Source organism: Blennius ocellaris (assembly GCF_963422515.1).
Source record: "Blennius ocellaris genome assembly, contig: SCAFFOLD_165, whole genome shotgun sequence".
Taxonomy (NCBI): Eukaryota; Metazoa; Chordata; class Actinopteri; order Blenniiformes; family Blenniidae; genus Blennius; species Blennius ocellaris.
The window spans coordinates 11560-29543 of NW_027661900.1; the positions used below are offsets into that span (position 1 = coordinate 11560).

General features: G+C 51.6%; 2 protein-coding genes across 3 annotated transcripts; both read left to right on the forward strand.

Moving 5' to 3' along the window:
- LOC308148650 (thyroid hormone receptor-associated protein 3) lies at positions 1 to 10780 on the forward strand. 2 transcript variants are annotated; one of them, XM_080522148.1, is made up of 10 exons: positions 1 to 182; positions 2770 to 2812; positions 2966 to 5429; positions 8506 to 8675; positions 8755 to 8875; positions 9824 to 9902; positions 9984 to 10111; positions 10209 to 10239; positions 10314 to 10393; positions 10464 to 10780. In XM_080522148.1, the coding sequence occupies exons 3-10, from the start codon at positions 5044 to 5046 to the stop codon at positions 10498 to 10500; spliced, it is 1032 nt and encodes a 343-aa protein (XP_080378274.1). In that variant the 5' UTR covers positions 1 to 182; positions 2770 to 2812; positions 2966 to 5043; the 3' UTR covers positions 10501 to 10780. The 2 variants fall into 2 exon arrangements, with proteins under 2 accessions (XP_080378274.1, XP_080378273.1); XM_080522147.1 differs by lacking the exons at positions 1 to 182; positions 2770 to 2812 and having other exon boundaries at positions 3466 to 3495; positions 4287 to 5429.
- A 1106-nt stretch (positions 10781 to 11886) lies between these two features.
- Positions 11887 to 16774, forward strand: LOC308148656 (histone-lysine N-methyltransferase EZH2-like; the record flags this gene model as incomplete). Its single annotated transcript, XM_080522153.1, has 9 exons — positions 11887 to 12177; positions 13722 to 13845; positions 13934 to 14062; positions 14143 to 14262; positions 14339 to 14459; positions 14771 to 14938; positions 15017 to 15113; positions 15181 to 15344; positions 16665 to 16774. Exons 1-9 carry the CDS (start codon positions 12155 to 12157, stop codon positions 16772 to 16774), a joined length of 1056 nt encoding a protein of 351 aa, XP_080378279.1. The 5' UTR covers positions 11887 to 12154.
- Positions 16775 to 17984: the final 1210 nt, after the last annotated feature.

Genomic DNA, 17984 nt, shown 5'->3' on the forward strand with positions numbered 1-17984 from the left:
TAAGAAGAAGAAGAAGAGCCTCTGCATGGAACGCGGCTAATGGCTAACAGCTAAACGTGAACAAAGACACATTTTCTGCGGATTTAAGCTGGAAACTCGTCACACCGCCACAGTTTGCACCTCATCCCCTTAACATCCGCCCCCTTTATCCGCGTGTCGCCCCGCGGCGCGTCGGTGACGAGGTAAGCCCCGAGCACCGGCGTTAGCATTAGCATTAGCCCCGGAACAGAATGGAGATAAACGCATGAGAAGATTTGTTGTGATGTTCGTGGAGGCGTCAGGACGTCTGTGTCTCTGACTGTCGGTGGTGTCGGTTCACTTGTTTTTTTCACAAATATGTTTATTGAAATTTTCAATTTAAGGACAAAACATATAAAACACACACAAATACAACAAAATGAAATAACCCCCCCACCCTAAAACCCACCCTTCACTCAATTACAACAAAATGATTTTCTACAACTCAAAGTGTTTTACGAGGCGTAGAAAGGGAAACCTAATGTGTTTAAAGTCCTCCAGTCTGCCTTCGGCAATATATATATATATATATATATGTGTCCGTTTGTCCACGGCCAAGTTACTAGACATCATGTTAATCCAGTTTCACTCCAGGTCGTTCTGTGTCCTTCCATTTCAAAGCAATAACATATTTTGTCTGCACCAAACAAAAATGGACAAGTTTCTTGTTTTTTGTATTGCATTTAAAGCTCTTTGGAAAAGTGTGCAATATACAGAGTTTAGCATCTCAGGGCATTTTACATTCAATTAAATCAGAAATGAGCACAGATGTGCTTCCAGAAGATTTGAAGTTCCTCACACTGCCACACAGTGACGAAGTTTCCCCTTTTCTTTACCACGTTTGACATTAGGGTTGAAATGACGGAGTTTCACTGCGTGACGTAGGTTCTGAACAACCACAAACTGCACTAATCGGAGTCTTGTGTTGATCGTTTGTTTTTGTGTGAGTAAACAAGAGTTCTTCCATTCCTCAACTGAAATGTCTGTTTCCATATCGGATCTCCAGCCTTGTAAATATGAAACACCACTTTCTTTTGAGGCTGCACTTAAAATATGATAACATTTGGAAAGTTTTCATTGTTTACATCGGTGTTTACAGTTCACATCATTGTTTACATCGTTGTTTACAGTTCACATCATTGTTTACATCGGTGTTTACAATTTACATCATTGTTTACATCGTTGTTTACACTTTACGTCATTGTTTACGTTGTTGTTTACACTTTACGTCATTGTTTACATCGTTGTTTACAGTTCACATCATTGTTTACATCGTTGTTTACAGTTCACATCATTGTTTACAACGTTGTTTACACTTTACATCATTGTTTACATCATTGTTTACACTTTACGTCATTGTTTACATTGTTGTTTACACTTTACATCGTTTACATCGTTATTTACACTTTACATCATTGTTTACATTGTTGTTTACACTTTACGTCATTGTTTACATTGTTGTTTACACTTTACATCGTTTACATCGTTATTTACACTTTACATCATTGTTTACACTTTACATCGTTGTTTACACTTTACACCGTTGTTTACATCGTTGTTTACACTTTACATCGTTGTTTACATCGTTGTTTAAAGTTTACACCATTGTTTACATTGTTGTTTACCCTTTAAAACATTGTTTACATAATTGTTTACACTTTACATCGTTGTTTACATCATTGTTTACGGTTTACATCAATGTTTACTCTTTACATCATTGTTTATACCGTTGTTTACACTTTACATCGTTGTTCACATCATTGTTTACACTTTACATTGTTGTTTACATTTGTATCGTTGTTTACACTTTACATTGTTGTTTACACTTTACATTGTTGTTTACATTGTTGTTTGCATCATTATTTACACGTTACATTGTTGTTTACACTTTACATCATTGTTTACATTGCTGTTTGCATCATTGTTTACACTTTACATCGTTGTTTACACTTTACATCGTTGTTTACATTTATATCGTTGTTTACACTTTACATTGCTGTTAACATTTATATCGTTGTTTACACTTTACATTGTTGTTTACACTTTACATCATTGTTTACACTTTACATCCTTGTTTACACTTTACATCCTTGTTTACACTTTACATCATTGTTTACACTTTACATCATTGTTTACACTTTGCATCGTTGTTTGCACTTTACATCATTGTTTACATTGCTGTTTGCATCATTATTTACACTTTACATCGTTGTTTACACTTTACATCATTGTTTACACTTTGTATCATTGTTTACACTTTACATTGTTGTTTACACTTTACATCATTGTTTACATTGCTGTTTGCATCATTATATACACTTTACATCGTTGTTTACACTTTACATCATTGTTTACACTTTACATTGTTGTTTACACTTTACATCATTGTTTACACTTTGTATCATTGTTTACACTTTACATTGTTGTTTACACTTTACATCATTGTTTACATTGCTGTTTGCATCATTATTTACACTTTACATCGTTGTTTACACTTTACATCGTTGTTTACATTGTTGTTTGCATCATTGTTTACACTTTACATTGTTGTTTACACTTTACATCATTGTTTACACTTTACATCGTTGTTTACACTTTACATCATTGTTTACACTTTACATCATTGTTTACACTTTACATCGTTGTTTACACTTGAAGCTTTTTAAACTTTGCACCTGGTCACATGACCTTCAGATTCTCCGTCAGCCACTTTGTGATCAATAAAGTTTACTGACTTACTTTTGGTTCCAGGTTCACAAATGTCCCGTCGCAGGTCTCAGTCACCTGGATACAGGTACACACACACACACACACACACACACACACACACACACACACACACACACACACACACACACACACACACACACACACACACACACACACACACACACACACACACACACACACACACACACAGACTGACTGGGGGTGTGTTGATCCTCAGGAACTTCCTGTGGGCGGAGCCAGACTTTGACCGTCAGCCGGACCGGAACCCCCCCGAGGCCTTCAGGGACTACTTCAGGGAGGAGGAGCCGTACTCTGGAGGTCCCAGGAGACCCCCCCCTCCTGGACGCCCCCCCTTCAGGGGGCCACACCCTCCGGGGCCGGTGGACCCCCACCCCCTGCTCCCGGAGCGGTTCTCCCCCCCCCCTGCAGTGGGACGGCGGGCGACGGGCGGAGCAACGGCGGGGGGGTTTCAGACCGGACCTCCCCCACTTCGACAGCAGGGGGCGCTCGTCTCGGTCGCCCCCCAGGTTGCCGAGGGAACAGCTGCCCCACACCGCCCCCCCACAGCGGGGGAAGGAGCAAGACAGAGGGAGGGGTCAGTTCAGGGAGCTGAGCCCCAGGGGGAGGCCTGAGGGGGAGGGGGGGAGGAGGAGCACCCAGCGGCCCCCCCCCTCCCCTCCTGCACCACGACAGGAGCCCCCCCTTTAAAAAGCACCGAGCTGATTGGGATGAGAACCACCGCCCGGGGTAAATCCCCCCCCCCCCCCATCAGGAGGTCTTTCTTTGTCCTTCTTGAGGGACAGTCAGCAGTGGAACCGTCAAACCACATCCTGGACTGGTTCCAGACCAGGACTGGTTCTGCATCAGAACTACTTCCAGATCTGGTTCCAGACCAGGACTGGTTTCGGACCAGAAGCAGACCAGAAGTCGTAGGGAGAAAGAAGACGTGAGACAGATCGTGGATCTCTGGTCTGAAGACGATGTACCGCGGCGGCCCGTTGCTAACCGTTAGCCGCGACCCGGCTCAAGGGGAGGACCTGCTCTTTCAGTCTGGACCAATCATTGAGCCGGTTCCTTTCCTCTGCTCAGGGTTTGTTTGGGGAGGCCGCGCCCCCAAAGCAGCAGCTGTGGTCATTCCATGACGTTTGTCTGCAGAACCAAACCCAGCCTCAGATAAACCCCTTAGTTGGATTCAACCAAAACCCACAACCGGTTCCCCGTCGATCCCGTTCTGCAGTCTTTCTCAGTTCGTCTAGTTTTCTGATTTTCTACAAAATGTGTATTGAACGTAAAGATTAGAGACGCGGCTTCTCGGCAGTTCTTGGTTCAATCGGCTCAGAAAGACTGTCACTAACCGATACCTGCACCTGATTCCAGGGTCTTCTTGGCCCGAACCCGACTGATTCGATCCGTTCCGCCCTGATCGCGCTCCGTCCAGCACGTTTAGCTCGGGAGACGATCTCCGTTGTGTTTGAAGATTCTTGTGACGGCTGTTTGTGTCTTTGCTGAACCTGTCACCTCCTCTTATGCCGTCACAGGTTCAGAGCTCAGGAGGAGTTCTGGGGACAGGGGTACTCGCGCAACTCTCCCAGGGGGGGGTTTGGAGGAAACGCTCGAGAGGACCTCCCTCCCAGAGCCGGTCCCCCCCGCAGAGACGACTTCCCCCCTCGAGGCAACTGCCCCCGTAGCGAAGAACTACCCCCCAGAGAGGACTTCCCCCTCAAAGACGACCGACCCCGAAGAGCCAACAATCCCCCCAGAGACGACCGACCCCAAAGAGACGACCACCTCCTCAGAGACGACCACCCCCGAAGAGACGACCAACCCCGAAGAGACGACCACCCCCGAAGAGACGACCACCTCCTCAGAGACGACCACCCCCGAAGAGACGACCACCCCCGAAGAGACGACCGACCCCGAAGAGACGACCAACCCCGAAGAGACGACCAACCCCGAAGAGACGACCAACCCCGGAGAGACGACCACCCCCGAAGAGACGACCAACCCCGGAGAGACGACCAACCCCGAATAGACGACCGACCCCAAAGAGAAGACCACTTCCCCAGAGATGGCCGGCAGTCTGGGCCAGTCATCGTAGACCACGGTCAACACGCAGGGAGCAGTCGACAACCACCACATTGGGAGGGGTTTGGCGGGGACAGGAAGGGGGGGCCTGACAGACCCGGCTTCAAGCAGAGGGGTCAGGATGAGTTCAGACCCGACTCGAGAGAGCGTCGTTTTCAGGATCTTCACGGACCCAGGAGAAGCCCACCCCCCCAGCAGGAGAGATCCCCCATGAGGGTTGAGAACCGAAGTGGACCCCTGAACAACAGACGAGGTGGCGCCTCCCAGCCGATGAGGGACCACTACAGTCACAATCGTGGTGCGAGAGCCGGACCGCCCCAGACTCAGACCCGCCTCCTACAGGCCTCCCGGCGGTACCAGGAGGTGCCCGAGGAGGAGCACCGGGGAGGGTGTCCACCGCTGAGGGGGGCCCACACAGACTCACTGCTGGAGGACCGCACCTGGGTGGAACCGGACCGACACCAAGACCCCGACCACCAGATGAGCCATCAGAGGCAGCGCATGTGGAACCGTTCCAAAAAAGAAAACCCTGCCGTGGCCTCGGAGGAGACGCTAACCATCAAAGTGGACATGAGCCGTCCCGCGCAGCACAACAGGTAGAGTACCGCACCTAGACAGGCTGGAGGTCAAAGTTCACACTCTCTTTCTAAACTCCCCATGAAGCTTGGGAAGGAAGCAGTTGCGCATGGCGCCATGCTAAAGGGTACCACGCCGTGAAGGTGGGCGCCATGCTAAAGGGTACCACGCCGTGAAGGTGGGCGCCATGCTAAAGGGTACCACGCCGTGAAGGTGGGCGCCATGCTAAAGGGTACCACGCCGTGAAGGTGGGCGCCTCGTATGCCGATGCCACACTGAAGAGCACCCCACAGGGTATCAGGCTGTAGAACCTGTTCACAGAGTCAGACTGATGGATTCAGAAAGACGCCAGACCCCAGTGGAGTCGTGACACCGATTGACTCTTCAAACCAAAGACTTGAGACCAGAGCAAACTTCAGCAAGAAGTCCGTCCTCACAGGAGACAGAGGACCATGTTGTCCACCTGAAGAGGAGTGTCTGGTGCACGTTGGAAAAGCTTTGACGAATGAAGGAGTTTCTACCTGAAACTACAGCTTCAGCTGTGTGACGTTCTCTGCAGGAGGGACGAGGTGGACCTGATGTTCCTCTGAGAGTTGGTCTGGTGCAGAAGTTACCAGAGCAACTCGGTGTAGCGTCCCGTCTGAAGGAGATCGTGTGTCATGAGAGGGAGCCATGATGTAACACTGCAAGCCTCAGACGTACCGGCTCCTGGACGAGACGTCCCGGCTCCTGGACGAGACGTCCCGGCTCCTGGACCAGAGGTACCGGCTCCTGGACGAGAGGTACCGGCTCCTGGATGAGACGTACCGGCTCCTGGACCAGAGGTACCGGCTCCTGGACGAGACGTACCGGCTCCTGGACGAGACGTACCGGCTCCTGGACGAGACGTACCGGCTCCTGGACCAGAGGTACCGGTCCTGGACGAGACGTACCGGCTCCTGGCCAAGACGTCCCAGCTCCTGGACGAGACGTACCGGCTCCTGGACGAGAGGTACCGGCTCCTGGACGAGACGTCCCAGCTCCTGGACGAGAGGTACCGGCTCCTGGACGAGATGTACCGGCTCCTGGACGAGAGGTACCGGCTCCTGGACGAGAGGTACCGGCTCCTGGACGAGAGGTACCGGCTCCTGGACGAGACGTCCCGGCTCCTGGACGAGACGTACCGGCTCCTGGACGAGAGGTACCGGCTCCTGGACGAGACGTACCGGCTCCTGGACGAGAGGTACCGGCTCCTGGACGAGAGGTACCTCAAACAGGAGAAGATCCACAAATTCCCTTGAAGAGCTAACATGTTGCCAGGAGCTACAAACTTCTTGCGACTCAATCTAACAGGTTCTCACAAGGTTCTACAGACAGTCATGATGGCGGGGTCACCGTGGTGAGTGGAGAAGAGTTGACCTCACAAATATCTCAGATGGTTTCAGGTGGACTAAAGGTAGAGTCCATCTACTTCCTGTTAGCTAGTCCAGTTGCTAATCAAGATTCGGTATTATAATCCCATCAAATAGAAGACCATTCCTCATTTCTAACCAAAGCAGTTTTTAATATCAAGTGCTCACTGTTTAATCGGCTAAAAGCAATATTTCATTTGAGATTCTTAAAGTGAGCTTGAGAAGCAGCGTGAAGCAGGAACTCTGAGGATCCAGCAAACAGAACAACAACAAGCGTTCTTAGTCCACTTTGTTGGAACTGGAAAGTTAGTAGAAGGTTTCTGATGGTCGTTACAGAAAAGTAAGCGATTGACGGAAGTGTCCGGGGAAGGTTCGTTGAACCGACGCAACTGAACGGTTTCAAAGACGTGAAGCAAGCAGATCAAAACTGGAGGCAACGGAGGAACTCCAGAACGCCGACAGGACGAAAGTCTCAAACAGGAAGTTCTTTGTACCCAAAGATGCCTGATACCCCTTTTCCACCAAGAAGACCCAGGCGCTAGTTCGGTGCTGGTGTTTAGTTGGCAAGGAGCCAAGTCTCGGGTACGTCATTCCGTTACTGGAAACGTCAAAACATCAGTGCGTACGTTGGCGTTTATCCATCAACGCTCACGGCGTGGGGTGACGGTTGTTTACCTCTGTTTTAAAAAGGTGCTTCTGCATTTCCACCAGTGTCGCAAACGCCAAGAACTGGTGCCAAGGGAGGCCAGGTCCCACCTGGACCTGGAACCAGCTCGGTGGGAAAAGGGTATGAGACAGGAAGTCCTTTGGACCTGATAACGTCTGGGACAGGAAGTCCTTTGGACTGGGTCACCAGGGACAACACGGAAGTGAAAGAGAAGGAACAACCACATGAAAGCTGAAGACGAGGACATTTTGAAGAAGGGACTTGTGGTTCAGTGAGATTTAATAACACGAGGTCAGAAATATCAGGATGAAGAGACGTTGGCCAGGAACTCCTCCAACGTGAACCAGACTTCGTCAGAGGAAGAGGAGCAGTGGGGGTTTCAGAGATGAAACCCAGAGCAGGTCCAAACCCCCCCCCAGGGGGGCGTGGCTTCGTCCAGGAAGCTCCCAGAAGCTGGTGGCTGGAGGACAACTGGACTCTTGATGGAGACCGCCGGGACTCGTCATGGTGGACTGGAAGACACTAAAGAGACCAACGGCAACAAAGCCGTGAACGTCTTCTTCTGGGAGGTCTGAAGAACGGTCGGCCTCCAGGTTCCTGGCGTACGGACCGTCCATCTGGACGTCCTCCGGGAGACACAGTGGTACCGTGGCCCAGAACCAGAGTCCAGCTGTGAAGAATCAGATGTTTGAGATGAAGATCAGAACTACGAAGCCTCACTGAGATCTGAGAACAGAAAAGAAGTGTGAACTTTGACCCAGCCTTACAGGGTTCTCTAAACCGTCTCCATACCTTCTCTAAACATTCTTTACTCACATTGAGAGGTTTGGGTTCTCGAGGGAACCTCTGTAGTTGAGCTCAGAGGTTCTAGGTGTACGGTAAGTGAGCGGTAAGGTAACGACTTTCTTTTTCCTCATTCTTTCAACTCCTTTGATGTTTGGTGTCGGTCAAAGACCAAGCAGACGGTCTTCTGCTGAGACGAGCTGGTGAGGACATGGTGGAGAGTTGACCTCAGTCTGTCTGTCCCCTGTCCCCCAGCACCCTGTCTTACTCGGCAGACAGACAGCTCTCCCTGGACCTGGTCCATGTGGGCCGCCAGCGTCTGGACTTCCTGCCCATGCTGGAGCACTCCGGCAGGTTCCAGGAGTCCAGCATGCACAGCGGAACCTTCGCCCAGGAGATCATCACGCTGGTGCACCAGGTCAAAGGTCAGCCCCGAGAACCAGGTGTTCCAGAGACCTGCTGGGACGTCTGCTGAACAACAAGGTGTGTGTTGCTTCCTCTCAGACCAGTACTTCAGAGGAGGAGGTCTGACCCTGGACCAGCGGTTCTCTGCTCCTCCAGACAGCAGCTGCAGCGAAGAGGAGGCGCAGGAACTGACCCTGGACCGGAGGTTCAGCTCCAACAGGTGATGGTGGTGGAGGTTCTCCTGTAGTGGAGGTTCTAGTGGGGTGGAGGTTCTCCTGTGGCGGAGGTTCTCCTGTAGTGAAGGTTCTCCTGTATTGAAGGTTCTAGTGGGGTTGAGGTTCTCCTGTAGTGAAGGTTCTGGTGGGGTTGAGGTTCTCCTGTAGTGAAGGTTCTCCTGTAGTGAAGGTTCTAGTGGGGTGGAGGTTCTAGTGGGGTGGAGGTTCTCCTGTAGTGGAGGTTCTCCAGTAGTGGAGGTTCTCCAGTAGTGGAGGTTCTCCTGTAGTGAAGGTTCTAGTGGGGTTGAGGTTCTCCTGTAGTGAAGGTTCTAGTGGGGTGGAGGTTCTCCTGTGGCGGAGGTTCTCCTGTAGTGAAGGTTCTCCTGTATTGAAGGTTCTAGTGGGGTTGAGGTTCTCCTGTAGTGAAGGTTCTGGTGGGGTTGAGGTTCTCCTGTAGTGAAGGTTCTCCTGTAGTGAAGGTTCTAGTGGGGTGGAGGTTCTAGTGGGGTGGAGGTTCTCCTGTAGTGGAGGTTCTCCAGTAGTGGAGGTTCTAGTGGGGTTGAGGTTCTCCTGTAGTGAAGGTTCTGGTGGGGTTGAGGTTCTCCAGTAGTGAAGGTTCTCCTGTAGTGGGGGTTCTCCTGTAGTGAAGGTTCTAGTGGGGTGGAGGTTCTCCTGTAGTGGAGGTTCTCCTGTAGTGAAGGTTCTCCAGTAGTGGAGGTTCTCCAGTAGTGAAGGTTCTCCTGTAGTGAAAGTTCTCCAGTAGTGAAGGTTCTAGTGGGGTGGAGGTTCTCCTGTAGTGGAGGTTCTCCTGTAGTGAAGGTTCTAGTGGGGTGGAGGTTCTCCTGTAGTGAAGGTTCTCCTGTAGTGAAGGTTCTCCAGTAGTGGAGGTTCTCCAGTAGTGAAGGTTCTCCTGTAGTGAAGGTTCTCCAGTAGTGAAGGTTCTCTCTCTGCAGAGGTTCCAGTCTCAACATGAGCTCCCTGCTGGATGAAGATGATGAAGGTGATGAAGAGCCGTTCATGCTGCACGTTCAGGTAAGGACCCGCCTCCTCGACACCTTGGCCGATGACGTCACAGCGGAGGTGATGACATCACGGCGGTGACCTGTGGTGCAGGGCCTGAGCCAGCCTCCAGTCCGCGGTCCAGGTGACCTGAGACACGACCTGGAGAGGAGACGGCAGGAGAAGCTGGAGGGCGTGAAGGTCACCATCCCAGGGACACAGTGTCCCCCGGCTGCAGCCAGGTGAGACACACCCCCTGGGACAGACACACCCCCCGGGATGGACACACTGCTGCCCCAGCACTGATCTCAATGTGTGTGTGTGTGTGTGTGTCCTCAGGCAGCAGGACAGCAGGATGCAGGACAGGATGGTGAGTGAGGACGACCGTTCGTCTTCGTGGACACACCGAGGTCTCACTGACTGTCAAACGTCTTCTTGTGTCAGGTGCCCAGGAGGGACGGGGCCCCCCAATTCCACCCCCCCCACCAGGAACCGATGGCCCAACTTCCACTGCGGCTCCGCAGGTACCTGGACCCACCACGTCTGTCCTCCGTCCTCTGTCTCCTGTCTCACTGAGGCTGTCTCTGCTCACAGGTTCAGACCGCTGACTGGCTCGGGTTCAGACCGGTGACCCCTGGACTGTGAGGACGTCTCTGGACTGTGGGGACGTCTCTGGACTGTGGGGATGTCTCTGGACTGTGAGGACGTCTCTGGACTGTGGGGACGACTCTGGACTATGGGGACGTCTCTGGACTGTGAGGACGTCTCTGGACTGTGAGGACGACTCTGGACTATGGGGACGTCTCTGGACTGTGGGGACGTCTCTAGACTGCGCCCCCCTGTGGTTCAATGGTTCATGTCAGACTTCCTGTTCTCTCGTTTAGATGGAAATAAAATGTTCTTTGATTCTTCTTGAGCCCCGTTTGAGTCTGACCAGCTTCACACTGTGTGTGTGTGTGTGTGTGTGTGTGTGTGTGTGTGTGTGTGTGTGTGTGTGTGTGTGTGTGTGTGTGTGTGTGTGTGTGTGTGTGTGTGTGTGTGTGTGTGTGTGTTCCTCCCTCCCTCCACACGAGGCCGCGTTTTTGTGTTAGAAACATGAAAACAGGTTTTTTTGAACACGGATCCCAGACTGGGGAAATTCTAAAACCCCGGCTCGTGGCGTCCAACCCCCCCAGGGTGTGGACGGTAGAGACAGTAGAGAAAGTAGGGACAGTAAAGACGGTAGAGAAAGTAGGGACAGTAGAGACAGTAAAGACGATCAGCTGTGGAAAAGAGCCTCAGCGTAGCTTCATTCTACGGCTGGAATCCTGAGCGACTGATAAAATAACCAGGAAGTCGTCTTGTTTATGTTTTTCACAGGAACAAAACAAAACAAGAAGGAAAAACAACAAAAAGCAGAACCCCCCCCCCCCCCCCTCCTCCTCAGCCCAATAAATTCAGTACAAGTACAGCAACAAATGTATATTATAGCTATAGACACAGGTAGACGTTCATGAATCTCTTGCACATCAAAGCCTCAACATCTCTTTGTGCTGAATTTAGAGCCAATCAGGAACCAGGAAGCTCAAACATGGTAAAGATGGAATCGGAGGAACATTGTTTCAAAATAAAGTTTTCTTTCTCTTTGTTTCTTCACCTCCTATTGTGGAAATAGAATTTCTAGAACCAAGTGGGGTCCCTGGAGAACCTGCATGTCTCTGGTTCCTCATATTTAATAGGAACCAGATTCTACTGGACCCAGCAAGTCTACAGGGGCTTGGTTCTGGTCTCAGGCGGACAACATGGTCCTGGTTCTGGTTCTGGTTCTAGTGTCAGGTGGACTTTCCTGGTCTCAGATGGACCACACGGTCCTGGTTCTGGTCTCGCGTGAGAACAAAAGAGTCAGTCCACATGTCCCCGTTCGACCGCCCCCAACAATCCTCTCTCTCTGATTCGCCGCTCGCCCACCAATGGCGCGACGCGTCACTGGAGCCGTCCAGCACGGCGCTCTGTGATTGGCCCGAACGTTTGGCGCCTCTGGAGCGTGCGGCGGACTCGGAGAGCGGTTCGAACGGAGTCCGGCTCGAGGCAGAACCAGGGACCGAAACCAGGACCAGACCCGGTCCACACGCTGCCGCCCCCCCACACGGAGCCAGCAGTGTGCCGGAGTGGAGCGGAGCCCCCCGCGGGCCGCCCGAAGCCGCTGTCTCCGGAGTTAGCTGCAAGGCTAGCCGCGGAGCTAACGTCGCTAACCCCGCACACAAAGGACCACTCCCCCGGTGTGCCGGTCCCGGTGGGCCCGCTGGATGAGGACAGACCCCCCGCTCAGGTAAGACCAGTTGTCAGGGTCCGGGTCCCGGGTCCCGGGTCCCGGAGCTGCAGCCGGACCGGCGGCCCCGGCTCGCTGATGCGGACGTTCGCCGCGAGCATCGCCGGGTGTCCTGACAAGTTCTGCTTCCGGAACGAATCGGTTCCGACACGAACCGATCCGGTCCGCTTTAACCACGTGACCCCGCCCCGAACCGACCAGGAGGGCCAGGTGTACCCGCCCGGGACCGGGACTCGGTCCTTTTTCCCGGGTGACTCGAGAAGGTCCGGCTCCCCGCAGAGATCCGGTTTCGGATGGAAGCACCTTGTGAAGGGGACCAAAGTTTTCATAACACCAGTGTCCTAAACGATCCCCAGCAGAACCTGAAGGGATCGTTTGTTGTTTTCGTATTAATGAATCAAACACAATGCAGGAACATCCTCCAAAGCCTCGTTTCCACCACGACGTTTCTGTTTCAGAAAAGTTTCACATTTACACCACAACGTTCTGAAAACTCTGTCTGTTTCCACGGTAACGGCAGAAACTCTGAATACCACATAGTTTTCTTGTTGGTCCACAACGAACATGAACACTGAGAGAACTTGGGGGTTCTGCTGGACAGACCACCGGGTTGGATTGTTACTGTGATGCCTGTCAAAATAAAACTACCAGAACCTGGAGAGACTCTGGTCCAGATGAAACAGGAAGTGACCAGACCCTGAAGAGACTCTGGTCCAGATCAAACAGGAAGTGACCAGACCCTGAAGAGACTCTGGTCCAGATCAAACAGGAAGTGACCAGACCCTGAAGAGACTCTGGTCCAGATCAAACAGGAAGTGACCAGACCCTGAAGAGACTCTGGTCCAGATCAAACAGGAAGTGACCAGACCCTGAAGAGACTCTGGTCCAGATCAAACAGGAAGTGACCAGACCCTGAAGAGACTGGTCCAGATGAAACAGGAAGTGACCAGACCCTGAAGAGACTGGTCCAGATGAAACAGGAAGTGACCAGACCCTGAAGAGACTCTGGTCCAAATCAAACAGGAAGTGACCAGACCCTGAAGAGACTCTGGTCCAGATCAAACAGGAAGTGACCAGACCCTGAAGAGACTCTGGTCCAGATCAAACAGGAAGTGACCAGACCCTGAAGAGACTCTGGTCCAGATCAAACAGGAAGTGACCAGACCCTGAAGAGAGTCTGGTCCAGATCAAACAGGAAGTGACCAGACCCTGAAGAGACTGGTCCAGATGAAACAGGAAGTGACCAGACCCTGAAGAGACTGGTCCAGATGAAACAGGAAGTGACCAGACCCTGAAGAGACTCTGGTCCAGATCAAACAGGAAGTGACCAGACCCTGAAGAGACTCTGGTCCAGATCAAACAGGAAGTGACCGGACCCTCTGTCTCCACGGAGACAGTTTCCAGAAGGTTCCACCTTCTCCCCTCAGGACGTTTGGTTTCCACGCGGCGGAGAACCAGGCGGTTGTGTGTGATCAGTACCAGGAGGTGTAGTCAAGGTGATGAAGCAGAGGTGGACTGTCTGTCCCTGTCCCCCTGTCCCTCAGGTGGACCATGGTGCTGACGGGGAAGCGATCGGACAAAGGTCCGGCCTGCTGGAAGAGGAGGGTGAAGTCTGAGTACATGAGGCTCCGGCAGCTGAAACGCTTCAGACGGGCCGACGAGGTCAAGGTGAGACGGGGACGGGGGGGACGGGGGGGGGGACACTGCTATTCCCAGGTGAACTGTGGGTTAACAGAGACCTCCTCCACCCCTCCAGAGTATGTTCAACACCAACAGGCAGAAGATCCTGGAGCGGACGGACCTTCTGAACCAGGAGTGGAGGACCCGTCGGATCCAGCCCGTCCACATCATGACCTCCGTCAGCTCCTTGAGGGGAACCCGGGAGGTGAGCAGACCACCAGGGGGCGCAGCTTCACACCGTCTGGGTCCTCTCCACCCACTGTGTGTGTGTGTGTGTGTGTGCAGTGCACGGTGGACAGTGGGTTCTCCGAGTTCTCCAGGCAGGTGATCCCCCTGAAGACCCTGAACGCCGTGGCCTCGGTTCCCGTCATGTACTCCTGGTCTCCGCTGCAGCAGAACTTCATGGTGAGCATGAGGAACACTGGGGGGGGGGGGGGGGGGGGGGATGAGGACTGGAGGCTGAGTGTGTGTGTGTCCTCAGGTGGAGGACGAGACGGTGCTCCACAACATTCCCTACATGGGGGACGAGGTCCTGGACCAGGACGGGACCTTCATTGAGGAGCTCATCAAGAACTACGATGGAAAAGTCCACGGAGACCGAGGTGAGTCCTGATCCCAGACCCCCGGCACAGTCCAGTACCCTGGTCCACGGAGACCGAGGGGAGTCCTGATCCCAGACCCCCGGCACAGTCCAGTACCCTGGTCCACGGAGACCGAGGGGAGTCCAGTACCCTGGTCCACGTCCTGCAAACAGGTGGATCAGGACCAGCTGGTTCCTGATACGTAGACTAGAGGATCAATAGAAGAAGGGATGAAGACTAGAGAACCGAGGACTGAACCCTGAGGAACTCCAGGTTTAACTTTAGTCTGAAGGGTCCTGGTCCAGTCAGTACAGCCGTTGCCATGGTTACAGAGTGCGGCTTCATCAACGACGAGATCTTCGTGGAGCTGGTGGGCGCCCTGGCTCAGTACAGCGAGGACGAGGACGAGGACGAGGAGGAGGACCAGGACTTCAAGGTGGACCTGTGTGACAGGAAGGAGCACCCGGAGGACCAGCGCAAGGACGGCCTGTCCAACCAGGGTGAGTCCCACGGGGGGGGGGCTGAGAGCGGGCGTTAGCGTTAGCATGTTAGCTCACCACCGGGCTGTCGGTCTGCAGGTCGCAGTCTGGACAGGAAGTTCCCCTCGGACAAGATCTTCGAGGCCATTTCCTCCATGTTCCCCGACAAAGGTTCTACCGAGGAGCTCAAGGAGAAGTGAGTGGGGGGGAGGGGGGGGGGGGGGTGTCGATACAGTCCAGGTGTGTGACAGGTGTGTGTGCAGGTACAAGGAGCTGACGGAGCAGCAGCTGCCCGGCGCCCTCCCCCCAGAGTGCACCCCCAACATCGACGGCCCCAACGCCCGGTCGGTGCAGCGGGAGCAGAGCCTGCACTCCTTCCACACCCTGTTCTGCCGCCGCTGCTTCAAATACGACTGCTTCCTGCACCGTCAGTACTCCGTCACTACACCCTCACTATGCTGTCACTGCACCGTCACTACACCCTCACTATGCTGTCACTACACCGTCACTACACCCTCACTATGCTGTCACTACACCGTCACTACACCCTCACTATGCTGTCACTACTACACCGTCACTACACCCTCACTATGCTGTCACTACTACACCGTCACTACACTCTCACTATGCTGTCACTACTACACCGTCACTACACCCTCACTATGCTGTCACTGCACCGTCACTACACCCTCACTATGCTGTCACTACTACACCGTCACTACACCCTCACTATGCTGTCACTACTACACCGTCACTACACCCTCACTATGCTGTCACTACACCGTCACTACACCCTCACTATGCTGTCACTACTACACCGTCACTACACCCTCACTATGCTGTCACTGCACCGTCACTACACCCTCACTATGCTGTCACTACACCGTCACTATGCTGTCACTACACCGTCACTACACCCTCACTATGCTGTCACTACACCGTCACTATGCTGTCACTACACCGTCAGTACTACTCCGTCACTACACCATCACTATGCTGTCACTACACCCTCACTATGCTGTCACTACACGGTCAGTACTACTCCGTCACTACACCCTCACTATGCTGTCACTACACCGTCAGTACTACTCCGTCACTACACCATCACTATGCTGTCACTGCACCGTCACTACACCCTCACTATGCTGTCACTACACCGTCAGTACTACTCCGTCACTACACCATCACTATGCTGTCACTGCACCGTCACTACACCCTCACTATGCTGTCACTGCACCGTCAGTACTCCGTCACTACACCCTCACTATGCTGTCACTACTACACCGTCACTATGCTGTCACTACACCCTCACTATGCTGTCACTACTACACCGTCACTATGCTGTCACTACTCCGTCACTACACCCTCACTATGCTGTCACTGCACCATCACTACACCCTCACTATGCTGTCACTGCACCGTCAGTACTCCGTCACTACACAGTCACTGCACCATCACCAAACCCTCACCACACCGTCACTACACCATCATCACACCGTCACTACACCATTACTACACCGTCACCACACCATCAATACACCGTCACCACACCATCATCACACCATCACCAACCCTCACTACACCGTCCCACACCATACACCGTCACACACCATCATACCGTCACTACACCATCATCACACCGTCACTACACCATTACTACACCATCACCACACCCTCACTACACCGTCACCACACCTGTCTTACCCCACCATGTCCTCCGTTCACTGCTCATGTTCTCCACCCATAGCGTTCCACGCTACACCCAACACCTACAAGAGGAAGAACCTGGAGAACCTGGTGGACAGTAAACCCTGTGGGCTGGACTGCTACATGTACCTGGTACAGGTGAGTTACTAGTACCTGGTACAGGTGAGTTACTAGTACCTGGTACAGGTGAGTTACTCCAGTGTTGGTTACTCCAGTGTTGGTTACTACAGCGTTAGTTACTCTAGTGTTAGTTACTACAGTGTTAGTTACTCTAGTGTTAGTTACTCTAGTGTTAGTTACTCTAGTGTTAGTTACTCTAATGTTAGTTACTCTAGTGTTAGTTACTCCAGTGTTAGTTACTACAGTGTTAGTTACTCTAGTGTTAGTTACTCCAGTGTTAGTTACTACAGTGTTAGTTACTCTAGTGTTAGTTACTCCAGTGTTAGTTACTACAGTGTTAGTTACTCTAGTGTTAGTTACTCCAGTGTTAGTTACTCCAGTGTTAGTTACTACAGTGTTAGTTACTCCAGTGTTAGTTACTACAGTGTTAGTTACTCTAGTGTTAGTTACTCCAGTGTTAGTTACTCCAGTGTTAGTTACTCCACTGTTAGTTACTCCACTGTTAGTTACTCCACTGTTAGTTACTCCAGTGTTAGTTACTCCAGTGTTAGTTACTCCAGTGTTAGTTACTCTAGTGTTAGTTACTCTAGTGTTAGTTACTCTAGTGTTAGTTACTCCACTGTTAGTTACTCCAGTGTTAGTTACTCCAGTGTTAGTTACTCCACTGTTAGTTACTCTAGTGTTAGTTACTCTAGTGTTAGTTACTCCAGTGTTAGTTACTCTAGTGTTAGTTACTCCAGTGTTAGTTACTACAGTGTTAGTTACTCTAGTGTTAGTTACTCCAGTGTTAGTTACTACAGTGTTAGTTACTCTAGTGTTAGTTACTCCAGTGTTAGTTACTACAGTGTTAGTTACTCTAGTGTTAGTTACTCCAGTGTTAGTTACTCCAGTGTTAGTTACTACAGTGTTAGTTACTCTAGTGTTAGTTACTCTAGTGTTAGTTACTCCAGTGTTAGTTACTACAGTGTTAGTTACTACAGTGTTAGTTACTCTAGTGTTAGTTACTCTAGTGTTAGTTACTCCAGTGTTAGTTACTCCAGTGTTAGTTACTCTAGTGTTAGTTACTCCAGTGTTAGTTACTCCAGTGTTAGTTACTCCAGTGTTAGTTACTACAGTGTTAGTTACTCCACTGTTAGTTACTCCACTGTTAGTTACTCCACTGTTAGTTACTCTAGTGTTAGTTACTCCACTGTTAGTTACTCCACTGTTAGTTACTCCACTGTTAGTTACTCCACTGTTA

Bases quoted from the DNA above. Each gene is read 5' to 3' on its own strand.
- LOC308148650 (XM_080522148.1), top strand. From the start codon at position 5,044: ATGAGGGTTGAGAACCGAAGTGGACCCCTGAACAACAGACGAGGTGGC. The intron at 8,676-8,754 runs GTCAGCCCCGAG...GCTTCCTCTCAG, and splicing joins GCTGGTGCACCAGGTCAAAG to ACCAGTACTTCAGAGGAGGA. The intron at 10,240-10,313 runs GTGAGTGAGGAC...TTCTTGTGTCAG, and splicing joins GCAGGATGCAGGACAGGATG to GTGCCCAGGAGGGACGGGGC.